The sequence below is a fragment of the Camelus ferus genome, chromosome 20 (assembly GCF_009834535.1).
Source record: "Camelus ferus isolate YT-003-E chromosome 20, BCGSAC_Cfer_1.0, whole genome shotgun sequence".
NCBI lineage: Eukaryota > Metazoa > Chordata > Mammalia > Artiodactyla > Camelidae > Camelus > Camelus ferus.
Window position 1 is genome coordinate 23,166,595 of NC_045715.1, and position 21,649 is coordinate 23,188,243.

Genomic DNA, 21,649 nt, shown 5'->3' on the forward strand with positions numbered 1-21,649 from the left:
GAAGCGTGGGACTCAACTCAGAGAATCTACCTTTACAGGTCTCAGTTCTGGTTCTGAAGGTGAACAAAGTATCTTTGGGGATTGAAGTACGTGGCGAGGATGTGACTGTGGCCCTGCAAGGAGAGGAGCTGGCCCTCCAGCAGCTGGGTACCGTGAGACTCTGGCAGTTCCTGCATGGACAGTGCCCGGGTGAAGATGGTGGCCCTTCCAGGAGAGCAGGTGGGATTTTTCTGGGGTAGCCATAGCTTAACTTGTTCCTGTCACTGTGCTTCAAGGGCAGCTACCCTAGTGCCAAGTCCTTGGCCCTTCTCTCCAGCAGCCATTAAGGAGAAGAACTCCAATGAAACCTTCTTCCCAGAGCTCTTTCTGGGGCTTTGTACTCAGTAGGCTTTTCTCCATCCTCACTTCCCAGGTGCTCTTAAGCTTACACATGAGGACAGTGTCCAGTTCTTTGAGGCTGTTAACGTCAGGTTATACCTAATCAGGGAACTTCTGATTCAGTCCTTTGATGTGAGTTATCATTTATACTTTAAAAGATGACAGGAAAACCTGGGCTTATGCTATATGCTTTGTTTTAAAAAATTATTTTTTAAAATATTGAATAGATAATAAAAAATAATTATAAAATATATAAAAAGTATATAAAATAATAACAATACAATGAACCCACATACTCACTACCTACTTTAATAAATAAAATAGTACCATTAACTTTGAAGTCCCTGGGAGCCCCTCTCCTGAACCTTCCTCTTGCCTCTCTCCTTTTATAGGGAATCACTATCCTGAATTTTGTATTTATCATTCTCTTGCTTTACAATTCTTCCACATGTGTTTGTATCAATGTATTATTTAGCTTTGCAGGTTTTCAAGTTTTTCTAAATGGAATTATAGTTTGTATTCTTTCGTGATTTGCTTCTTTCAAGTCCCATGATATTCTTCAGATTCTTCTAGGTTGTTGAGTTAGCTATCATTCATTCATTTTCACTACTGTCTAATATTCTGTTATAGAAATATACCACTTTTTGCTTTTTAAAAAACTGCCTTAATGAAGTATAATTTGCAGCTATGAAATTCACTTATTGTAAGTAAGCAATTTGATAAATTTTAGTAAGCTTTATAGAGTTCTGTGACCATCACCATCACCCCCAAAATATCCCTGTACCCGTTACTCTATTTATTTCTTTGGTCTATTCTGAACAGACATTTGGGTTGTTTCCAGGTTTTTTCCTGTTTCAATAGGGCTGTCTTGAAATACCCATCCTTGTACATGTCTCCTGATGTGTATGTTGGAGAATTTCTCCAGGTTTATATTCCTGAGGCTATGATTTCTAGGTCCTTAGGGTAGATATAGCTTTAATCTTACTACATAATGCCAATTTGTTTTCCAGAATGGTGGTACCAATTTGCAGTTATATAGGTATGTAAGTTGTTTCATATCCTTGGCTACACCTGAGATCATTCTTTAGGGAGTTTTGAGGAAATCAACATAGATCCTGCTTGGCTTTGTCAGAGAGAGATGAGAAGACCAAGACTTGGAGAAAGGAAGAGATGTTCAAATTTAGCAGAGCTGAGGATCCTCTGTTTTAAGAGCTTTCCCTTGACCATAGCCCAGTGCCTCTGATTCATAGCAAGACCAGCTTTTTATTGGTCCTTGGACTGCCATGAGAGGCATTATAGCAAAGGAGCCAAACCTATGGTCTTTGCAGTTGGGCTGCCTGTGTGCAGATCCTGTCCTTGCTACTTAGAAGTTGTGTAACTTGGGCAAGTTATTCTCTGTGCCTTAGTTCTGCCTTAGAAGATGGGAATGATAATATTTCTGGCACAGGGTCATTATGAATATTAAATATATATTTAGTGCTTAGAATAGTCACTGGCAGGTAATTAATTAATATCTTTTCCTTCTGTCTTTCTTCTTAAAGGTACAAGCTTTCAGGAATCCTCAACTTTGAGGACTGACCGCATCAGGCCAGCTGTGGGCCTTCGCTTTGAGGTGGGGCCTGGTGCAGCTGTTCATTCCCCACTGGCCATAAAGAATGGCTTCCTACATATCTTGCTTCAAAGCTGTGACCTTGAGCTGCTCACTTCGGTGCTCAATGGCCTGGGGCCCTTCTTGGAGGATGAGGTGATCCCGGTGGTAGTTCCCATGCAGATTGAGCTTCTGAACTCCAGGATCACTCTCAAGGTGAGAGGGACTATTGGATTTTACCCTAGACTTTGTCAGGCAAGGAATTCTGGCAGTGACAGCTGTTAACCTCTTCTCTTGTCACTGTAAAATATGGTGAGGATCAAATGAGGAAATGCATATTTGCATTCTTTGTCAATGTTATAGTAGCACATAAATGAGTATTGCTGGCAACAAATCCTGGGTTCAGGTGAGGAGAACTTATCTCTATCCCTAACCTTTGGCATGCAGCATGACTGCAAGCCCATCAGGTTATCTGATCCTCAGTTTCACCATCTCTAGAATGGGAGAGACTCAGGAACGCCTCTCACACCTTGAAAGAATGTATGGGTAAACAATGATATAAAAATGCTTCAAGCTCAATGGTACAAGCATGGCTTGTTCCCTAAGTTGCTCTGAGCTGGCTAGGGGCATCATATGGTTTCCCTTTTTCCTGCAGGATGATATCCCTCCCATCTATCCGACATCTCCAGGCCCTATCCCCATCACTCTGGCCATGGAGCATGTTGTGCTGAAGCGGAGTGATGATGGTGTGTTCCACTTAGGCGGTGAGTTGGGCTTGCCAGTGTCCTGGCTTCTCTGCCTTTTTTCTCCTGTAAGGGAACAGGTGACAACTAGGAATTGTCTGCATGTTGCCAGCAGTTTGTCATTTAGAACCTTTCCGTTTTATTCCAGCTGCTGCTCAGGACAGACCATCAGCTGAAAGACTTAAAAGTGAGAAGAGGCAGCCCCCAAAAGAACAGGTGTTTCTGGTGCCCACAGGGGAGGCTTTTGGTCCGCAGGTGAGGACCTAACTGAACGGTATCTTTCCCATAAACCCTTGGGGGCTATACTCACAGAAGCTGGTAAAACCTAGAGGGCTGAAAAGGTTGCTTGTGCTGCGTGCAGCTGGGTGGTCTGGGCTCCTGTCACCTAGCAGCAGCTTGTAGAAGTGCTGAACAGGGGATGTAAGTCAGGAGCTAGAGGTGAATGCTTTCTGATCGTATCTTTCACCTGTTGCTGCCCCTGTAACTGATGAACTCTGAAGAGGGTATTAGGCTCTTAGAAAAGATCTACTTGGGTTCTCTTGATTGACCAACCTTGTGGATTTTTCTGCTTGAATTGTTCCTCCTTGTTCCCTTACTAGATGTTTTTGCAAATTGTGTTACTTTATTCATTAATTGTGAATTTTATTGTTTGTCAGGTGAAAGAACTGCCTACCCTACAAAAGGAACTTATAGAAGCTAAAGAAGCATTGGTTCATGCTAACCAGGATAAAGAAAAACTTCTTCAGGAGATTAGGAAATATAACCCCCTCTTTGAGCTCTGACAGCAGTGGCTCAGCCATCTGTGCCAAGGAGAGAGGAGGAGATCACCAGCAATTGTACCACCTGTGACAGGCACCATCCAGTGTTGGACAAGTCAGCTAAGGATGCTCAACTCACTCCTTGCAGGGTCCTTTCTACTAGCTGTTCTGACTTGGATGGAAGACAGGGCAAAGCACGACCATGTTCCAGGAGATTGGGGGCAGCTTTGTGCGTGGCTCAAGCATCGTGTCTTGCCTGTATAAAGCCTTTTGGCCCTCTGCACACTAGGTGGAATCTTCTCGACACTGTAGGGCCATTTCATCTCCTGGATTCATGGAAGAGACATTTGCTTCCTCCACAACCTGTGTGAACAAGGCAAAGTACCCATCTCAGTCACCCACAGAGCCACCAAAGATTCTATGTCCCAGAGCTTCCTGAGGTGGATCTGAAAAGTCCTAGGCCTGAGCTTCAGCCACGGAAGTAGAGTGGAACAGAAAATAGCCAGCAAGGCGGGAGTCAGGAGAGGCACAGGAATAAGTGAGACGTGGATTCTGCCTTTTTTGGAAAGGAAACCAAACTCATGTCATCTTGGCTGATACTACAATCAGGTTTTTCACGGTTAAGGTTCCTTTCTGTGATACTTTCATTATTGTGATGCTGAGGTAGGAAGTAAACAGCAATTGTGGCTCAGTGGTATCACCTTTCCCTTCTGTAATGCAATTTGTTTGAAATTTAAATCAAGGAAAAGATGTTTACTCTGAGCTAGGTTGAAGGCATGATGTGGTAGGGATCGCTAGTGGAGCTTGCTTCTGAGCCCCTGTTGCCTGCTGAGTCCTGTGTCTTCCACAGCTGCACCTCACAGGTCATTTCCTCTGTCTCCCAGGGTCCCTCGCACCTCTGCATCGTCTGCACTATGACTTTCTACCAGCACTCTTGTTAGCCCTCTGTGGTTTGGGAGCTGAAAATGTGTTTTAAACTGTGATATAAACATCTTAGCCTGTTGCCTCTCACACCCCTCTATCACTGTGGCTTTTAAAAATCATGTTATTTTGACTTAAGTAAAAAAAGAAAAAAAAGGAAAAAACCCCTTCAACCTGACTAGGTTTTGCCTCTGCCTGATAAAAGAGCTATTTCCCCCTCTCTATTTTCTACCTGATTCTTCCGCAACACTCTTATCTTCGTCCATACTGCTCGGTGATATACTTCAAGATGTGTTGATTGGACAGAAGTTCATCAGCTGACTCACCTTGAATTGGCAAGATGGTAAAATAGTGATTTAGTTGTGTCACTAAAGTCTTAATCACACATGACCTATTGAAGGAAAGATAAAATGGTTTCCTTTATAGGAAATCATGCCTGACTTGTATATTCTAGTTTTTGAGGATAAGAAGAAACATGCATCCAAGAGGGAATAAGATCTAATTTGCTCAGACTTTTGAAGAATTTTTGTCATGGTTCACCACTAAGGCAATTTAAAATTACCAATTACTATGAGATTATGGGTGTATCTATCATGCTTAGGAAACAACTTAGAGACTTAAGAGTAAACATCTTTCTAGAGAGATTGTTAACAGTGTAACAGATGGGTTGATGTTTGGTTTAACCTTATTTAAGATTTTTATAAATAACCTGAAAGTATTACAATGCAATCAAATGTCACTACTTCTAGGCAGTGAAAGATAAGTCAGAAGAGATTAAAAAAAAGGAAAAATGGAAAATCGCAGAAGATGCACAAACCAGGCTGTGAATACTCAGGAAAGTGACAGGTGAGGTTTGGTGTAGGTAAGTGTGAAGTAATGCACTTAGTGGAAGATTCAGCAACCAATGAGGCAGTGAGCTCTGTTAGAACTCAGGAAAGAAACTTAAGCACTGCTGAGAAGGAGGAGGAGTCAGTGTGCTGCTGTGGCCAAACGCCCACCTGCATGATCAGGAAGGTCACATAGAGCCAACACAGAAAACAGCACCTCACACAAGGCCACGATAATGTCTTAAATTATCTGTGCATTTCTGCTTACGAAATACAGGTGAAGGGAGGAAAGGTCCAGAGAACAGCAAAAATTATCAGGGAGTGAAGGTACTTCCGCATGAGGATACATCTTTAAAATGTTGGCTCCAGTTCTGGAAAGACGAAAGCTGAGGGTTGTGTTAGATCAAATATTCAGTCAAGAGTGAGATATGTTCTTCAAGTCCCAAAATACTGGCTCTAGGGTTCTACCTCATAGACTAAGGTAAAAGAAAGCACTTCTCTTGGCAAATCAGAAACTTCTGGAGCTCATTGTTCAAGGAGTAGTGTTGGCAGAAACTTTATGAGTGCAGGTTTAAGAGGAATCCTTGTATAAATGGCTTCCAAAAAGAATTACAGAAAATGAGGGCTGTTTGGTGATATACAAAGGGGAGGGTAACTGCATCCCTCCACAGACCCCCCTTTAGGTTTCTTCAAAGGCAGAATGATGAAGAAAAAAGGATCACTGGTTCATCTCAAGTACGGCATTTCTAATGTTCTTAGAGGGGGAGGAGGGAGATCTGTATCTAGAAAATAAAATTATTCAACCTTAGGTTCACCTGAATTAGTCTAAAATCACATTCTGATTCTCTCCCCTTCCTCTCCTCTCCGACCCACCATTACCCCTCCATGCAGAGAAAATGTCTAATAGGCATTGCTTGGTATTCCTTCACCTTAAGCTTATGCTTGGTGAGAGGCAACAGAAACAAATCTGGCAAGCACTGAGGCTAACCCCTTTAATGACCAGAGCTCAGTCAGGTTTCTGGGCAATCTGGAGCTCTTGTCCACATGACAAATGGAGCCCTTGAATTTGAATTCCCCTATGTGACAGATTTGGCCATTGTGTCTGGAAGTCCTCCCTCAGGAAATGTGGTAGAGGTCATTGTCCCATGGAATTTTAGTAAAAATCATCTTGTATAACTTCATACTCCTATTCATTGGGGGAAGGCAGGCTTTTTCATAATGAAGAAATATGACCTTGTTGGTATTCCTCAGGATAAACGTAAAGGAAAAAGATGGAAAGAACAAATAGTGTCAGCTCCTTTGAACTGCTTACGATTTCTGCCTTGGAGCTCTAAGACTCTGAACAAGAAATAACAATACCTCAAGAAAATGTCTGGAGTGATAGCACCACTATTCCTCAAAAGACTTCAGCCACTGCACATCACCATTTCAGCTGTGAAGCATTGACAACTACGTATCATCTGTGATTGTCTAGATTTCCTGTTTACATGAGGTACTGGAGACATGCTTTAGTGCATATGGACTGATTTAAATCTCTTAGCTGAGTTGCAGAGGTGGCTATCCATCTCAAATTGTGTTTTCAATTCACTGGAATAATTCACCTAGTTTCTTAGACTTTAGACAGGAGTGGATGGCTCTCATGATGGCTGCTTTTTGCTATATATTTAATATGACCCTCATTTTGCCATGGGGCTCAACCTTTATGTACACCTTTTCATGGTTCTGAAAGGAGTGGTTCCTGCATATGGAATATACAACGGATAAACCACCCTTCAGGTACCTGTAACTTAATGCTTCCATTTAACCCATTTAGTTCCTCCTTAGGCAAGTTTAGGGGGTAGTGGAAAGATGATAGTTTGAACATAGTCATTTGGGAAATTTCCATTCCAAATCTTTAAACTAAGGTTTTTTTTTTTTTTTTTTTGTTTTTAATTTAACACTTGCCTAAACTTCTAAAATCAGTTATAGTAATATCACAAAACTATGGAAACAACATTGCTGCACAAGCTGGTAGGATGACATCTCCTTATCTGAGACTACAAAAGCTGTGTCATTGCCTTCTGATTTACCATAGTCATTATGAAGTGTTTCGAGATTCTGGTGTGATGTACTGTCCTTTCCAGGATGATGGATCTTTCCATACCTTCTGCTAGAATAGGAATATTCCCATTCACCTCTGGGTAGGTGTAGATAGTAGCTGTTGTTGAATGAGGATTATTTTCTCCATCTCTTACAGCAGATACCAGGGGGAACACTCTTGGATAACCCTAAACTGTGAGGCTTTGCTAAGTGGCTGGACTTGTGATGTGAACTTCCCTCCATGTTATTTGTAAATTTCAGCCTTATCCAGTATCTCAAACTGCAGTAGGTGTAGTTCCTATACCCAGTCGAAAAAGCTTCCTCTTAGATCTGAGAATTTTTTTTTCTTTAGTTTACTAGTTTTTGGTCAAGATTTAGCCTGAGTCTTACAGCGTTTCTTTGTGGAATGCCCCACTGAAGTGTCTTCTCCATTGGCTATGTACACGTTTAAAGCCATGCATTTTAATGTAAGATACTAAAAGCCAGATTTGTCCAACTTTGTGTGTCCAAGCTGTTTCCCCCACTCAGGGTGCTAAACAGAATTGGAATCTTTACTAAGACATGCTCAGGAAAGCTTCAAAAGAGAACAGCTTCAAAATCCCTCTCCCTATGACACTGAATGATAGAGAGGAAAGAATTCTTGGGGATTGCCAGTTATATACAGTAGCCTTATTACTGCTAATCACTGTCAATAAAAGGTCACTCCATTCCCCTCTATTTGAGGAAAACAATGAGAATGTATCTGATGAACTGGAATACTGGTCAGTATTGGGAAATTTTAATGTTGCAATATCTAATCAAACCTTGAGTGTATTGGTTCTGTGAACCACCTGAAAAAAGCAAATTAAACTTATTAAGCAGTATTGGCTCTGTTATATCTGTTTATAGGGATCTGAAACATACCTGAAACAAAACATTTTACATTGTTTTTAAGTACTCTTTTATGAGAAAAATTTTTTCTATTTTTTATTGAAGTATAGTTAGTTTACAATATTGTGTCAATTTCTAACGTACAGCATGTTTCGATCATGCATGTATATACATATATTCATTTTCGTATTCTTTTTCATTCTAGGTCACTATAAGATATTGAATACAGTTTGCTGTGCTACATAGTATAAACTTGTTTATCTGTTTTATATATGGTAGTTAGTATCTGCACATCTCCAACTCCCAATTTATCCCTTCCCACCCTGGTAACCATAAGTTTGTTTTCTATGTCTGTTTCTGTTTTGTAAATAAGTTCATTTGTCTCTTCTTTAGATTCCACATATAAGTGATATCATATGGTATTTTTCTTTCTTTCTGGCTTACTTCACTTAGAATGACAATCTATGATATACAATTTTAATGGTTCTAGTAGAAAATGGGAAGACTCAAATTTTCACAAAAAAGTCAAAACCAGTTTTATTCTGACACCAAAAAAGAACGATGAGCTTCTTTCCATTCCAACCAGCTAGACAGAAAATGAATACACATAGGACATGTTGTAAAACAGTTTAATGATCACTCACCAAAATTCATAGAAGAATCTTAACTGTTTACAGGGACAAACTATTCCACCACTCCTGCTATCACCATGTCCTTCATGGTAGAGTATCACAAGTCAAAAGTTTCTGGTGGTTTCATTTACTTAAAACCAGCTGTATGAAACAACCTAAGTCACCGCAACTTCAGGCTTCAACGTGAAACCATCAAACCTTCTGGGAAAGGTTTTCTTTCTGACAGCAGCTCCTCTGTCCAGAAGATGCTTAAGGCCCATGTACCTCTCTTCTTTCAACCAGCCAGTAATGAATGGTAAAATGCCTTCAGAGGCCCCAATAATTAGTCAAGGCAAGTATGAAACAGGCTGCATGCCTTCTTTTAGGTGTAATGAATATTAGAGTTTTGAGAAAGATATTAAAATCATGGAATCCTTGGAGGACTGAGATACTAAAGCACCACTGCACAAAGTCTCATGCAATAGGGAGTCTGGAACCAGTACTTCTTCCTTCAGGCCCTTCTGGACTTTGGTCTAGAAGAAGATGATTTTTTTGTGCTTCGAGTTGGGAATTTGCCCCTTTGACTTTAACCTCCGAACAGCCTCCCTCATGTGTTTGGGTTGTAGCGGTGGCACTTCTCCCCACTTCTCACACACATCCAGTGCTAAACAGAGGGCAAGGAGAAAGTTTCATTATCACACAAGAGCTTATTAATCACAATCCTTTTGAGTCCTGTAATTCTCATTAAATCTTGCCTAAAGAAATAAACCAAGACATGTTCCCTTCTTAAGAGAATGCTGTAAAATGTATCATGTTAGCTTTAGCATAATATCCCATATCAGGCTTTATCATAGGCAACAGTTTAAAACATATCTTCTTAAAAAAAAAAAAGACAAACATTTCACCAGCTAGCAATTAGCAATGGACAGCACCCAGGTTCTTTACTTGATGGACAAGAGGGCAGTTCCCGGGGGTCATAACATCAGGGACAACTACCTATCAGACCACACTGGTCAGCCCCAGCAACTGCTTTTCATGTATCTTTACTTTTGGCAGCAGAAATGAGCAAAGTTTATTGGAGAAAAATACAAAGCCTGCTTCTGTCACCCTGAGCTAAGGACAGGAATAAGGAAGGGAGATTTCATAGATGCTTCCAGGCCTCCCAGTATTGAAACTTTCAAGGAATAATGGTCATGCTCTCCTAAATACAAGGCTCCTGCTTTGGTCAACTTCTATCTAGTGTAAATGGAAACTATCACTGGTGCTTTAATAAGTCCCTCAGCATAGATATTCTTGGAAATCAGACCACCACAGGTTCAATCCAGTATTTAGACCAAAACCACTCACCTTCTTCTACCACCTCCCCGACGAAAACTTTGGAAATACCAGACATAGCGATAACAACATTCTGAGACACAGAGGTGCCAGTGATGGACTGGATCAGCTTGAAAGAAGGACAAAGACTCTGTGATTAAGGTAGTCAAGGACTGGCTTTGGAACATAGTACACACGAGAGCTCTGCACTGAAAAAGAGTTCACTAAAGGCCAGATGCTGAAATTGAGACTATTAAAACAAGGATTCAGGTATATAATGGTCTATCCTGTTTGTTGAGACTCTATCCCTAGAATACAAAACTATGACTAGTCAGATTTTTGAGGGGCATGTTATTTTTATTTTCCCACTTAAATGATCCACCAAACTTGCCTAACATCTCACTTCAAAATGCCAATAGATATAGCTCTTGAGTCTAGTTCAGTTCTCACAGCTGATGGAAATGAAGTGTGGTAATCCATCCTTACCCTTTTAATGGCTGCCTTAGGGAAAGCTGACCGGCGATACATTTCATAACGGTTCAGCTGCTCCTCAGAAAAAGAAGAAACCAGGATTCTAGACAAAGATTCAGGTAATTAAGTTCACTTGCAAGAATGGATACTTAAGATACATTATTAAAGGCAAGTTTCAGACATTTAGAAAATGAATTTTTCAAGGGGTCAATAGTATTAGGCTTAGTGCTTACAAGGTATGAAGACAAGGATTTCTACCCTTAAGGAAGCTGACAATAAGTGAAACACAAGTTCCTTTCTTACTTAACATTAAGAACAAAAACAACAGTGTTGGGTCATGGAATCACACTCTATAGATTATGTTTTCAGCATGAGGCTCGCTCTCCCCATTACACTACCTTACTACACTTCATGTTGATGGTAAAAATTTAATATATAAATTTATATTCAACTAGTAGTTTCCAACATTAATAGACTAGGGGGAAAATGTAAACTATATGGAAAAGGGTTAATACTGTTAATATATATTTAAATTTTTCAAATAAATTAAAAGATGGCCATACCAATTTTAGAAAATGAGCAAAGGAAATGAACAGGAAATATACAAAAATCCCAATGGCCAATAAATATAGAGGAAAAAACTTAATGTTCATTATAATGTTGTCACAAGAAAAAAAATCAAAACAACTACAGGGATTGGTTAAATTATAGTTCATCCATCTAATGGAATATAATGTGGCCATTAAAAATGATGATTTATGGGCATATTTACTGATGTGAAAATATTTAGCTATACATGTAAACTCTGGGTGGTGGGACTGTGGGTAATTTTTTCTTCTATTTTTTTCTTTATTTCTGAATTATTTGCAATGAACCCATATTATTTTACAATCAGAAAACATAATGAAGCTATTTCCATTTTAAAGAAAATTATGACCTAGATGTATAATTATGGACATGGAAAACACTCACTGTATATAATGTGGAAAATAGGTTACAAACAGTATTTAACATCTTTGGAATTTTTAATTTAATTTTATTTATAAGTATATGTAAAGAAAGTATCTTGGAGAATAATATACATTAAAATATTAACAGTGTTTATTTTGGTGGTAAGGTGATACTTTTAAAAATGTATATTTTCTATAATGTAACATAATGTATTAATTGCTTTATTTTCTTTTGAGTTTAAAAAAAGAAAAAAATGTTTTTAAGGTGAAGAAAAATGTATTAACTTTGTGTGGTCAAGTTAGAGCCTTGAAAGGGGAAAGATCAGAAAGTGACTTACTGCATCTTTTGAATCTCATCTTCATCCACTTTCTGCTTCTTCTCTTTCTTTTCTTTGGTATCTATTTTCAGCTTTTTGGCTGCAGGAGTAAGTAATGATGAGTCTTCCCTTTCAACAGCTGTTAAATCTGAGATATCCTGACTCTTGAGCTGAGAAGACAAAAGAAACCCCGTTCTATGTTTGGCCTACTTTCCAGACTTGGGCAAGGTAAGAAGATACCATATTCATGACAACACAATAAATCCATTTATTTCTGTAGTTTTTTTGGTTCCAGGCATAGGCTGTACCATCAAGTGTAAGATATACCAGTGTAAGATATAAAGAAGTTTATAGCAGATACAAACTACTATATATAAAATAGATAAACAACAAGTTCCTACTGTATAGCATAGGGAACTATATTCAATATCTTGAAACAACCCTGTAACAGAAAAGAATATGAAAAAGAATACATGTGTGTATAACTGAATCACTTTGCTGTATACCAGAAACTAATACAACATTGTAAATCAATTATACTTCAATTTTAAAAAAAAGCAGTTTTTAGTCCAGCTGTGAAAAGAAAACCTGCCCAATAATCCAGTTTTCCAGGTTAGCTATGATCATAGTTCCAGTATTTATTTACAAGGGCAATAAAATGCCAAGGATCATGAAAACCACTCTCTCCCTGAGCCCACCTCTCCTGATGTGGGGATGTCAGCAAAGTCCTTTTCATCCAGCCAGCTCTTCTTCCTCTAAATCTATAGATGATTCCATGTGGAAAGAATACTAAAAAGGGGGTACCTTATTAAAATAGTGTTTCTTTGAATTTGGAATTTTAAAGTGAGCTTCTCCCCCATTTAGGGATCTTTTTCCCTATCTTTCAATTCTATTATATCATGCAAATATTTATTTCCTATCGCTAGAATGAGAACTTTTTGAAGATCGGTTTGTCTCATTTTTTATTTCTCATCATATAAACATTTAACATTATTTTACTTATGCTAGATGTTTAAAAACAACAAAACAAATCAAAATTCTAACTTAATACAGAATCTAAGGATACAATATATCTCATTAATGGGATTTAATTTCTCTTTTCCTTAAAGAGGAACTTACATTTAAACTCATACAGGAATATGAGTGGTGGGTAAGAGTAAAGTAATAAATCTTTATCAGTCTTTTCAACTTCTTCTCTAGTTACTAATTTAAACAAATTTTCTAACCTCTTTGTGCTTCAATTTTGGTAATTTATATTATTCTTAAAAAGAGCCAATTTTCTTAAATTTTCAAAAGCACTTGGTCTAAATTTGAACATTAAATTTTTTTATAGCTTAAAGATCTCCATGTCAGTGCCTATAGCCCTTTCTTATTTCATATTGTTGTATATTTACATTTTAAATAACCAGGTCTTAATTTTATTGTTTATGTTTTTAAAGCACTAATTCATTAGTCTCTACTTTTATTCTTATTAACTCCTTGTTCCTACATTCTTCTGGTTTATTTTGTTCTTCTTCTGGTTTCTTGAGTTGGGTGCTTATTTTCAATATCTCTTGTTAATAAAAAATACATAAGGTTACAAAGTTTTCTTTAAATAAAGTTTTGGTCAAATTCCATGGGATTTGATGTAGCGTTCTCTCTGTGAATTTCTTTAATCCCAGGGCTATTTTGAAAATAGTTAAAAATGTCCAGGAGTTGGAGTGGGAGAAGCCTTTTATTTTTTTAATTTCAGGTTTTATTGCACTGTACTAACAGGATGTGGCCTGTTATGATTTCTACTTTTAAGAATTCATGTTTTTATTTGTGGTCTGATATATGATCAATTTCTTAAAGTGTTTCAGAAGCATCAAAAATTGTTCAATTTTCTGCTGGGTGCAAATTTCTGTATGTAAAGCTCTTCACTGGACTAAGCTGATTATTATTCAAATACTTTCTGTACTTGAAATCTCTTTTAAAGATTCCTTCTTAAAATAGTTTTGTCACATTTTTCTTTTTCTAAAAGTTCTTAACTTTATTTCTATGCAACTTTATGCTTTGAAAGGCTGTTTCCATTTAATCCAATGTCTTCCCCCATAATCTCACACTTAAACTCATATAGGAATTATAGCTCTAAGACCCCAAGATTCTACCTTTAGAAATGGAACCCACAGAATGCTGAAATTCTGGTCTCCTGACTGATGCTCACTGATGCTCTTGGGGTGACACATTCGATAGGTTTGGTGTGTTTATGCCATACAGACCCTTGGACATTAGCGCCCAGGTCACTGGTAGCAGTTAAGTATTTCAAGAGGGTAAGAACGTGACTAAATTAGTAACTACCTCAAAGTGTCCCTTTAACGACTCTGCAGCCTATAATGACAAAGTTATGCTTAAGCAACACATTTTAAAAAACTATATTGCGGTAAAAGGGGTACTAGGGACCCTGGGTCCTAGCTCTTGCCCTAATCCTCAGTGTAGCACCGACTCCAATTTCCTCACCAGGAAAACCAGGAGGCTATTGAAAATCCCTTATAAGTAATTTTAGCGCCCTTAGGCAGGGAATAAAAATATCGAGCCAGCGGTTGGGTCTCTGGAACCGAACCTGCACTAAGGTTTTGTAGCCTACCGCCCCCCAACCCCGTCCCCAAACTCTGCGCGACACGATTGCAGATCTAAAGGGAGTCATGGTGAGTTCGAGAATCTTAGCTTGGGAGGACCAACCAAGAAGCCCGACGAGCAGCCTGTGACACAACGCCTCTGGCCTCATTGACACATTTCTTCCTACCTCGCCTTCTTCTGCTGCGGCTTCTTTCAAGTCCCCATCTCCGTCAGTTTCCTCCGGGATTCCGTCCATATCAGTAACCCCGGGAACCCCGGGAGCAGCTGCCGTCTCATCTGACTCCCCTGTCTCTCCACCTTTTTCAGTGGGAGACTCGCAGGCATTATCCATCGCGGCGAAAAGAAGGGAGAGGAGATCGTGGCGCTGTCAGACTCAGGAGCTCGGGACCTCACGCAGCACTGCAGCCCAGGAGTTTACTTCCTGTCGTCGCGCTGCGATGACATCACCCGTACCACTCCTCGGAGGGGTCATTTAGAGGCGCTCGTAGAGGATTTCAGGGCTCCGTGTTAATTCTGATTTGATGGCGGTGGGGAGAGGGAAAATTGAGGTTACGGAATTCAGTTTGTGGATTTTCCACTCTGGGAAACTAGGATTTGTAAGGGAGAGCTGCGTTGTTTACTGAAGGGTTTCTTTTTCCTTTCGGTCTTTCTAAAGACACAATATTAGTTAACTTCATTCATAATCCACTTTCCTCAGAGTAAAGTTTGGGGACAGGAGAAAACTCAGTTGCGCTGCACCCCCTTGTCGTGGGACACGGCTACCGGGTAAACTCAGACCAGGACTCAACTTCGTACAGTTCATTTGGACAGAGACCGCTGGCCTGTGTTTACATGGAATTGCCAGCATTTCTCTTCTGTTCCTCACGCACCTTAAAAAAAAAAGTCATATAGCTTGAACAGAATTTATCCAATTCAATAATAACTCCACAACTATTGAGCGCCTACTTCGAGCCAGGAACATCGCTAGTACCAGAAACAAAACAGGCATAGTTTCTACCCAACTGAATGATTTCCCCAATTCACCAGTACTCAAGATTGGCGTCGGATTCACCAATTGACTTTTTTTTTGTCTTCACCAACTGACTTTTAATCAGTTCGGTTAATGTCATCAAAGTAAGAAGAAACACATCCAACTGGGAGGGAAGTCTTTCCTTTGAATGTTTCGCTTTAATCATCTATTTTAGCGGTTGGGAGCATGAAGTGGAGATATTTCTACTTGAAAAATTTCCTCTTTTCCCTCATAGAGGTACAGAGGGGGGCATTTTATTCACCTCTGTATCATTAGGTTCCCACACCCATTACATGTTTGATTTCTGCGTCCAGAAAGAACTGACTTGGAAATGTAGGTGCGCGTTACCATATTTCTCTCTTTGTTTCTACACTGCTTGGATGAATTACCGTATTTCCTGCCCTGTGGGCTCCCAGAACCTTTGGGGAAGAAGTGCACGTTGAGAGGCGCGTACAGGTGTACCGCATTTGTTTCCTTCTACTCGTACAGCGGGTGACCACGTGACGCTCTCCTCATGCCCTGGGAGGCCTATTTCGGCGCAGCTGAGTCCACTTTGCGCAAACCACAGCCACCTGCACCCGCCCGCCGAGCCCCGCCCAGCTAGGTGAACAAGGGGGCGGGGCGCGGTGACGCGTGACGCCAGATCCCGGAAGTGACGCGCTCCTGGGGAGAAAAGGCGGGGGGGAGGGGGGTGGTGTCCCCGGCTGGTTTGGGGGGTGCGTTGCCCGGAGACGGAAAGTTTGGGAGCCGGTACAGGCTCCGCAGCGGCCCCGGTAGTGGGGTCTGGGGGGCGGCGGCCCTGGGGATGGGGAAGGAGCAGGAGCTGCTGGAGGCGGCCCGCACGGGGCACCTCCCGGCCGTGGAGAAGCTGCTGTCCGGGAAGCGGCTCTCCTCAGGCTTCGGGGGCGGCGGCGGGCGGCGGCGGCGGCGGCGGCGGCGGCTCCGGGGGCAGCAGCAGTGGCGGCGGCGGTCTCGGCTCCTCGAGCCATCCCCTCTCCAGTCTGCTCAGGTGAGTAATGCTCCGGGGCCGGGCAGCCGCCTGGAGACCCCCTTTCCCCTTCCCGTTTCGTAGGTCCCCAGAGAGGTCGTGGCTCCGGAGACCCAAGTGGGGTGGGTTTGCTCGTGTCCCGGGGCGAGAGCAGGCGGCCCAAGGGGCAAGGGGCGCCGGTGCGGGTCCGCGCGGCTTCGGGCTCTCCCGGTCTCGCGTCCTGACCCGGCTGAGAAGAATGGTGGGAGTGCCCAGGTGGCAGCCTCCGCCGCATGGTACAGCCCGGCTTCACCCTCGCCCGCTGTCGGGTGCCAGCTGTTGTATTTCAAACCACTTTAGAGCAAAAAAATGTGTATTTTAAATCTCCCTCATCTCCTGCAGAAACTCCCACGCCTTGCAGAATCTCAGGGTTCCCCTGGAAGAAATTCTCTTGATTCCCTTCTTTTGGGAACTTGGAACCTTCTACAGGGCTCTGCGGGACGTGGCTTTTGTTGTTTATATTAAAATTTCCTCTGGGTTTATCACATTCAGAGTGTTATTTGAGCCCCTTTTGTGCTTGAAGCTTAAATTCTGGTGCCTTGTAGTAAACCTCATTGGATTAGTCTGTTAAGTGGCATATGCAGGATTCATCAAAAAATAAAGCTATTGAAAGGCTTGTTTAGGAAACTGAAGGGTACTTTAAACTTTTCCAAGGTCTGTTAAAATGAACACTTGAATCTGGAACTGTAAGGATTGAGAGAAAAAGGTCACATTTGTGTGGCTTGGAGAGGGGATTGGAGGTGCTTTGTCAGTGTGAGTAAAATGTGTTGTTTCAGCAGCACTTTCATAGCCTGTTTTCTTTTCCTTCCTTGTTCTTTGAGGTTTTTAAGAAGTGGAAGTTCATTTAGAAATGGCTGTGTTTGTTTTTGTTCCCCATTAGTTTATGTAACTTCGATTTGCGTGAGCTTGGACCAAAGGAGCCCAAGGCTCTAACAAATTGTTAGATATTAAGCACTGAGTGCAAACCCAGGTGTCTACAGAAGATTTTAAAGAACAGTATGAGAAAAGAACTCTTCCAGCGAGTTATTTTGGGGAGGCAAAAACTAGTACCATTTGGGGCAATTTCTCCAGCCACGAGAACTAATGCTGTCACATTGTACTCAGGGTTTGTTGAATAAATAAAAGTATCAATTAGAGAATGATACATTTCTACATGAACTGATGGTGGTACTTACTGTTAGTAGTTCAGAAAAATGAGATATCACTTTGGGATGAGATGGAGATCAGGGCTTTCAGGAGGAGGGGGACTTCAGCTGACTTTGAAGGACCTGAGGATTTGGGTAGGTGAAGTTCTGTGATAGTGTTCCAGGTGGGCACACCATGATCAGGGGCACAGAAGTGGGAAAGGATACTTATTTGGTGTTAGTGGGTTACTAAAAGAACACTCTGCCTAGACCCTTGAGTGGTTGGGTGTGATAAAAGGAAATAATAATGGGTGGGCTTACTTCCATCTTTCAGAGTGTCTTAGTCTTTCTTATGTTTATATTACTAGTTCCTATATCAGTGCCAGACAGAGACGTTCAGTAAATGTACTTTGAATGCACGAATTGGGTTTTGACTCTTAACTGGATTACTTTTATATTTCTGCACTTGTGATGCCTGAGAGACGAGAGAAAGACCATACAAGTTTGAAGGTGCCTTTCTCTAATGAGGTGAATGCTGTAGCATTTGGAGTTTGCCAAAGATACTGTAACCTACAGTATGTCCTGCTGAAGTGAGAAACTTTCACATATCTCCTGCCTTCAAGTTATTCTTAGTTCTCTTGCTCAGAAGCTGTTGAAATTTTGCTGAGGATTTAGCTGCCTTGTAGTTAAGTAAGACTAGAGAATCTTTGTTGAGCACAATATTTTTTCACTCTGGGCCTCATGCTGATATGCCTAGTCTCTGTCATAAAGTGTGAATGGTATCTCCATTCCCTTGTGTAAGAGATCTGATACCTTCTGACTTGCTCCTGTATCTATTGTAGCGATGGTGGATGGCATGAGAGTTGCCCTAGCCTCTCTTCCCTCTGACTCCTAGGGGCAGGGAGGATCTGCAGGCACTAGTTACACTAGGTATGTCATTAATTAGAGGTGACTCTGGTTCAACTAGTGAAAGATTTTGACGAAAATGAGACCATGCATTTAGATAATCCCTAGGTCAGCATGTCCTCCCTTTTTAGGTTTGGAAATAGTAGAGGGTAGGTCCCCTGTGCCCATACTCCCAACCTCAGGGATCCTGGGTTATTTAATGAGAACTGTAGAATCATGGCTTTAGCTTTGGCCCATTAGTATTGCCAGTTGCAACCTATGTTTGTCCAGCTGTTTTAAGTAACCAAGTAAAGCAGTCAGGAATAGGAGCTTACAGCTGCAGTGAATATAAATGTTCCAGACCACATGTGTGTTTGTCCACTCATCTGTTTATGACCCCTCCTACCCCCTCATTCCACAAAGGCTTTGTGCTTATTCCTAAGCTACAAAATGCCTCCTCTCTCACCCCATCCCTTTCTCTTATTCTGCTTGGACTTAGGTCTTAACTTCTTAAAGCCCTCCCTAATCACCCTAATACACGCAGATCTCCCAGCCTTCTGCTTGTTTGGAACCCATTATCTGCAGTAGCTCTTCAGCTCATACTTTGCTTGCCTATTTTTCACAATTTATAGTCACCCTCGCCAATTGAGAACATACCTGAGAATCAGAAAGTCAGCAAAGAAGACTTCTAATGGGGGGAAAAAGCTGTTATCCCTTTTGACTGTCACTTATTTACTATACATTTATTCAGAGGTAGTATATATAGTATGATGCTTGTTAAGACCACTTGTTCTGAAGTCAGACTGCCTGGATTCACATTCCACTGCCACCAATGAGTAGCTGCTTGATATTCTACAAATTACTCAACCACTTTGAGCCTCAATTTCTGCATCTGTGAAATGGGGATAATATTATTTGCCTTAGAGGTGTTATCTTAGGTGATGAGTGTGAGAAACTTCCCACAGTTTTCTGGCACATTGTAAGTGCTCACTGCTAGGCTTCCTCGGTTTAGTTCAGCATGTACAATTTTGCCATATCTGCTGTGGGCAGAGTACCATGGCAGACACATTTTTGTTGTTGTTTTTATTTATTTTTTTAAACACCTTATGGTGGTATGGTTCCTGTACAGTAAACTACACATATTTCAGATGTACAATTTGATGAACTTTGATAGATGTATACACCAATGAAACCACTACCACACTCAAGATAGCTAACATTTCTATCACTCCCCAAGAGGTGCAATTTTTGAATTCCTCATTTATCCCTTCCCACCTCCCTTTACCCACTGGTAACCATAAGTTTGTTCACTATGTCTGTGAGTCTGTTTTGTAGGTAAGTTCATTTGAGACATGTTTTAAATGTTATTCTTTCACACTTGAAATCTGTTTTCCAAGCCGGTGCAGATTGGAAGCAGTCAATTAGGGAGAGGCCCTGCTCAGGCAGGCATGTTAATGACGTTCACTCACTAAACGCTTACCCATCATCTCCTTTGTGCCAGGCCAATTGTTAGACACACTGTAGAGTTTATCTCAGACCTGGCACATAGTAGGTGCCCTATCAAAATTAGTACCTCTCCCAATACAGTACATTTATAGTAGCATGATTGTGTGACAGACTGAAAAGTGAGGGACAGGAAAAGTGGTTAAAGTCTAGCAGAATTTTTGCCACCCTCAGTAATTCAAGACTATTAACACAGATGTGTGCATCCTTACACACCCGCTTAGGCCCAAGACCTCATTGTACTATAGTTTAGTGCTGTAATAGCTGTTTTTTTGACTCTTAGCCAGTCAAAGATTAAATTATGTTCAGTATAGCTTGTTAATGAAAGTACAAAAAACATTTTAGTTTTCTATCCAAAATGATTCAGGTATAATTTTTGTTGCTTCAGAGGACAAGCAATAGATGATCTAGAAGGCATAGTTAACCTAAATGCCTAGTCCTACAGAGATTCTAGAATAGCATGGATTTGAATGGATGCATGTTTTTACTCTGTAGCTTGGGACAGGCACTGTACTAAACTTAAAAAAAAACTCATGGTATTTTTCAGCTCTGGGCACATAGTGGGCACTCAAATTCTCACTTAATGGGGAGTTTGACATGTTTATGGTTATAGTGAAACTACTGATTTTCAGAAAAGCAACTTCTGTGTGATAATACAGTAAGATTTGAGTTAAAAGTGAATTCTACCAAGTAAGGGGCAAAAAGTTCTGAGGAAAGGAAATGTTAAAAGAAAATATCAAATATTAGCTTAAAACTATAAAATGAATTATGAGCTGAATACCTGATTTGTGTGAATGTGAATGTATGTAAATGACGAGAAGTGAAATGCACTCCTCAGGGTTCAGAAGCACAGAGAAACTAGACCAAAGGCTGGAGCTGAGGAGTAGATTGTGTCATGATCTAGGAGAGTTCTAGACCTGATACCTTAAGCGTGAGAACAGTAAGAAAAGAAGCCAAAGAGGCTTGCTGGAGAAGTCTGGAAATTTATAGACAGTAGCAATAAATGTGGCTGTAAACCAGATTTTACCCTGCTGTGGGCAGGGGGAGACTATCCAAAAACAGTCACGAGTTTCCCACAGATATGAAAAGGTTCTGAAATAAGGAATGGAGAATGAAGTTTTGAAAAATGGACCCCATTTAGGGGACAATAACAGGTTCTCCCCAAATGTCAGAATATATGACAAAGTTATTCATTGTTTAAGATCAGTCTGAAGACTCATTCCTGATACTTACTTAAGGACTTCAGACTAAAAAAAAAATAATTACTCTAACCATTCGATTGAAATGGCCTCTCTTCACCCCCCCAGAATGGATCTGTAGCTTGGAAATTATAATGAGATGACAGCTTTTTCTCATGCTGACCCTTTTACTTTTGTCCTCCTATTGTGCCAGATTTCTTTTGAACGTGACTGTTTGAGCAAGGTGATTTTAACATCCTGAGGAAGAAAGCAACACTGACCATGTAAGAATTGTAGAGTGGGAGGGCTTGGAAGCAGGAATTCATGGATTTATCTGATCTAAGTACCTGCTCTTCTAAGAGAACGCAAAAATGAAACAACAAAACAAAACACAGCTATTTATTAGGATAGCAGTTTTCTGGATCTTCCACAAAACCTCATTAATTCATTAAAAATAGTTTTTAAAAAACTTTTTAAGATACTTCTTTAAGTATAATT

The 21,649-nt window shown here is 40.6% G+C and overlaps 3 protein-coding genes across 7 annotated transcripts in view; 2 read left to right on the forward strand and 1 right to left on the reverse strand.

The window, feature by feature from the left end:
- The window catches only part of UHRF1BP1 (UHRF1 binding protein 1), a 56,049-nt gene extending 47,892 nt beyond the window's left edge, over positions 1-8,157 (forward strand). For all 5 annotated transcript variants that reach the window (XM_032462875.1, XM_032462878.1, XM_032462876.1 and 2 more), the window contains 5 exons: positions 39-219; positions 1,920-2,182; positions 2,622-2,730; positions 2,858-2,964; positions 3,366-8,157. In XM_032462875.1, the coding sequence (XP_032318766.1) occupies positions 39-219; positions 1,920-2,182; positions 2,622-2,730; positions 2,858-2,964; positions 3,366-3,491 (786 nt within the window). In that variant the 3' untranslated portion in view covers positions 3,492-8,157. The remainder of the gene's footprint in view (positions 1-38; positions 220-1,919; positions 2,183-2,621; positions 2,731-2,857; positions 2,965-3,365) is intronic.
- Positions 8,158-8,675: 518 nt separating this feature from the next.
- On the reverse strand, positions 8,676-14,852 carry TAF11 (TATA-box binding protein associated factor 11). Its single transcript, XM_006180482.3, has 5 exons — positions 14,592-14,852; positions 11,849-11,997; positions 10,576-10,663; positions 10,123-10,219; positions 8,676-9,439 (listed from the first exon to the last, which is right to left on the reverse strand). The coding sequence occupies exons 1-5, from the start codon at positions 14,754-14,756 to the stop codon at positions 9,309-9,311; spliced, it is 630 nt and encodes a 209-aa protein (XP_006180544.1). The 5' UTR covers positions 14,757-14,852; the 3' UTR covers positions 8,676-9,308.
- A 1,270-nt stretch (positions 14,853-16,122) lies between these two features.
- ANKS1A (ankyrin repeat and sterile alpha motif domain containing 1A) overlaps positions 16,123-21,649 on the forward strand; it is a 176,518-nt gene continuing 170,991 nt past the window's right edge. The window contains 2 exon segments of the mRNA XM_032462880.1: positions 16,123-16,335; positions 16,337-16,443. Of these exon segments, the coding sequence (XP_032318771.1) occupies positions 16,240-16,335; positions 16,337-16,443 (203 nt within the window). The 5' untranslated portion in view covers positions 16,123-16,239.

Excerpts from the sequence above, each read along its gene's own strand:
- TAF11 (XM_006180482.3), bottom strand. The coding sequence starts at position 14,756 with ATGGATAATGCCTGCGAGTCTCCCACTGAAAAAGGTGGAGAGACAGGG. Across the intron at positions 11,998-14,591 it reads CCGCAGCAGAAGAAGGCGAG|CTCAAGAGTCAGGATATCTC; the intron begins GTAGGAAGAAAT and ends TTGTCTTCTCAG. Across the intron at positions 9,440-10,122 it reads CGGGGAGGTGGTAGAAGAAG|CACTGGATGTGTGTGAGAAG; the intron begins GTGAGTGGTTTT and ends CCCTCTGTTTAG.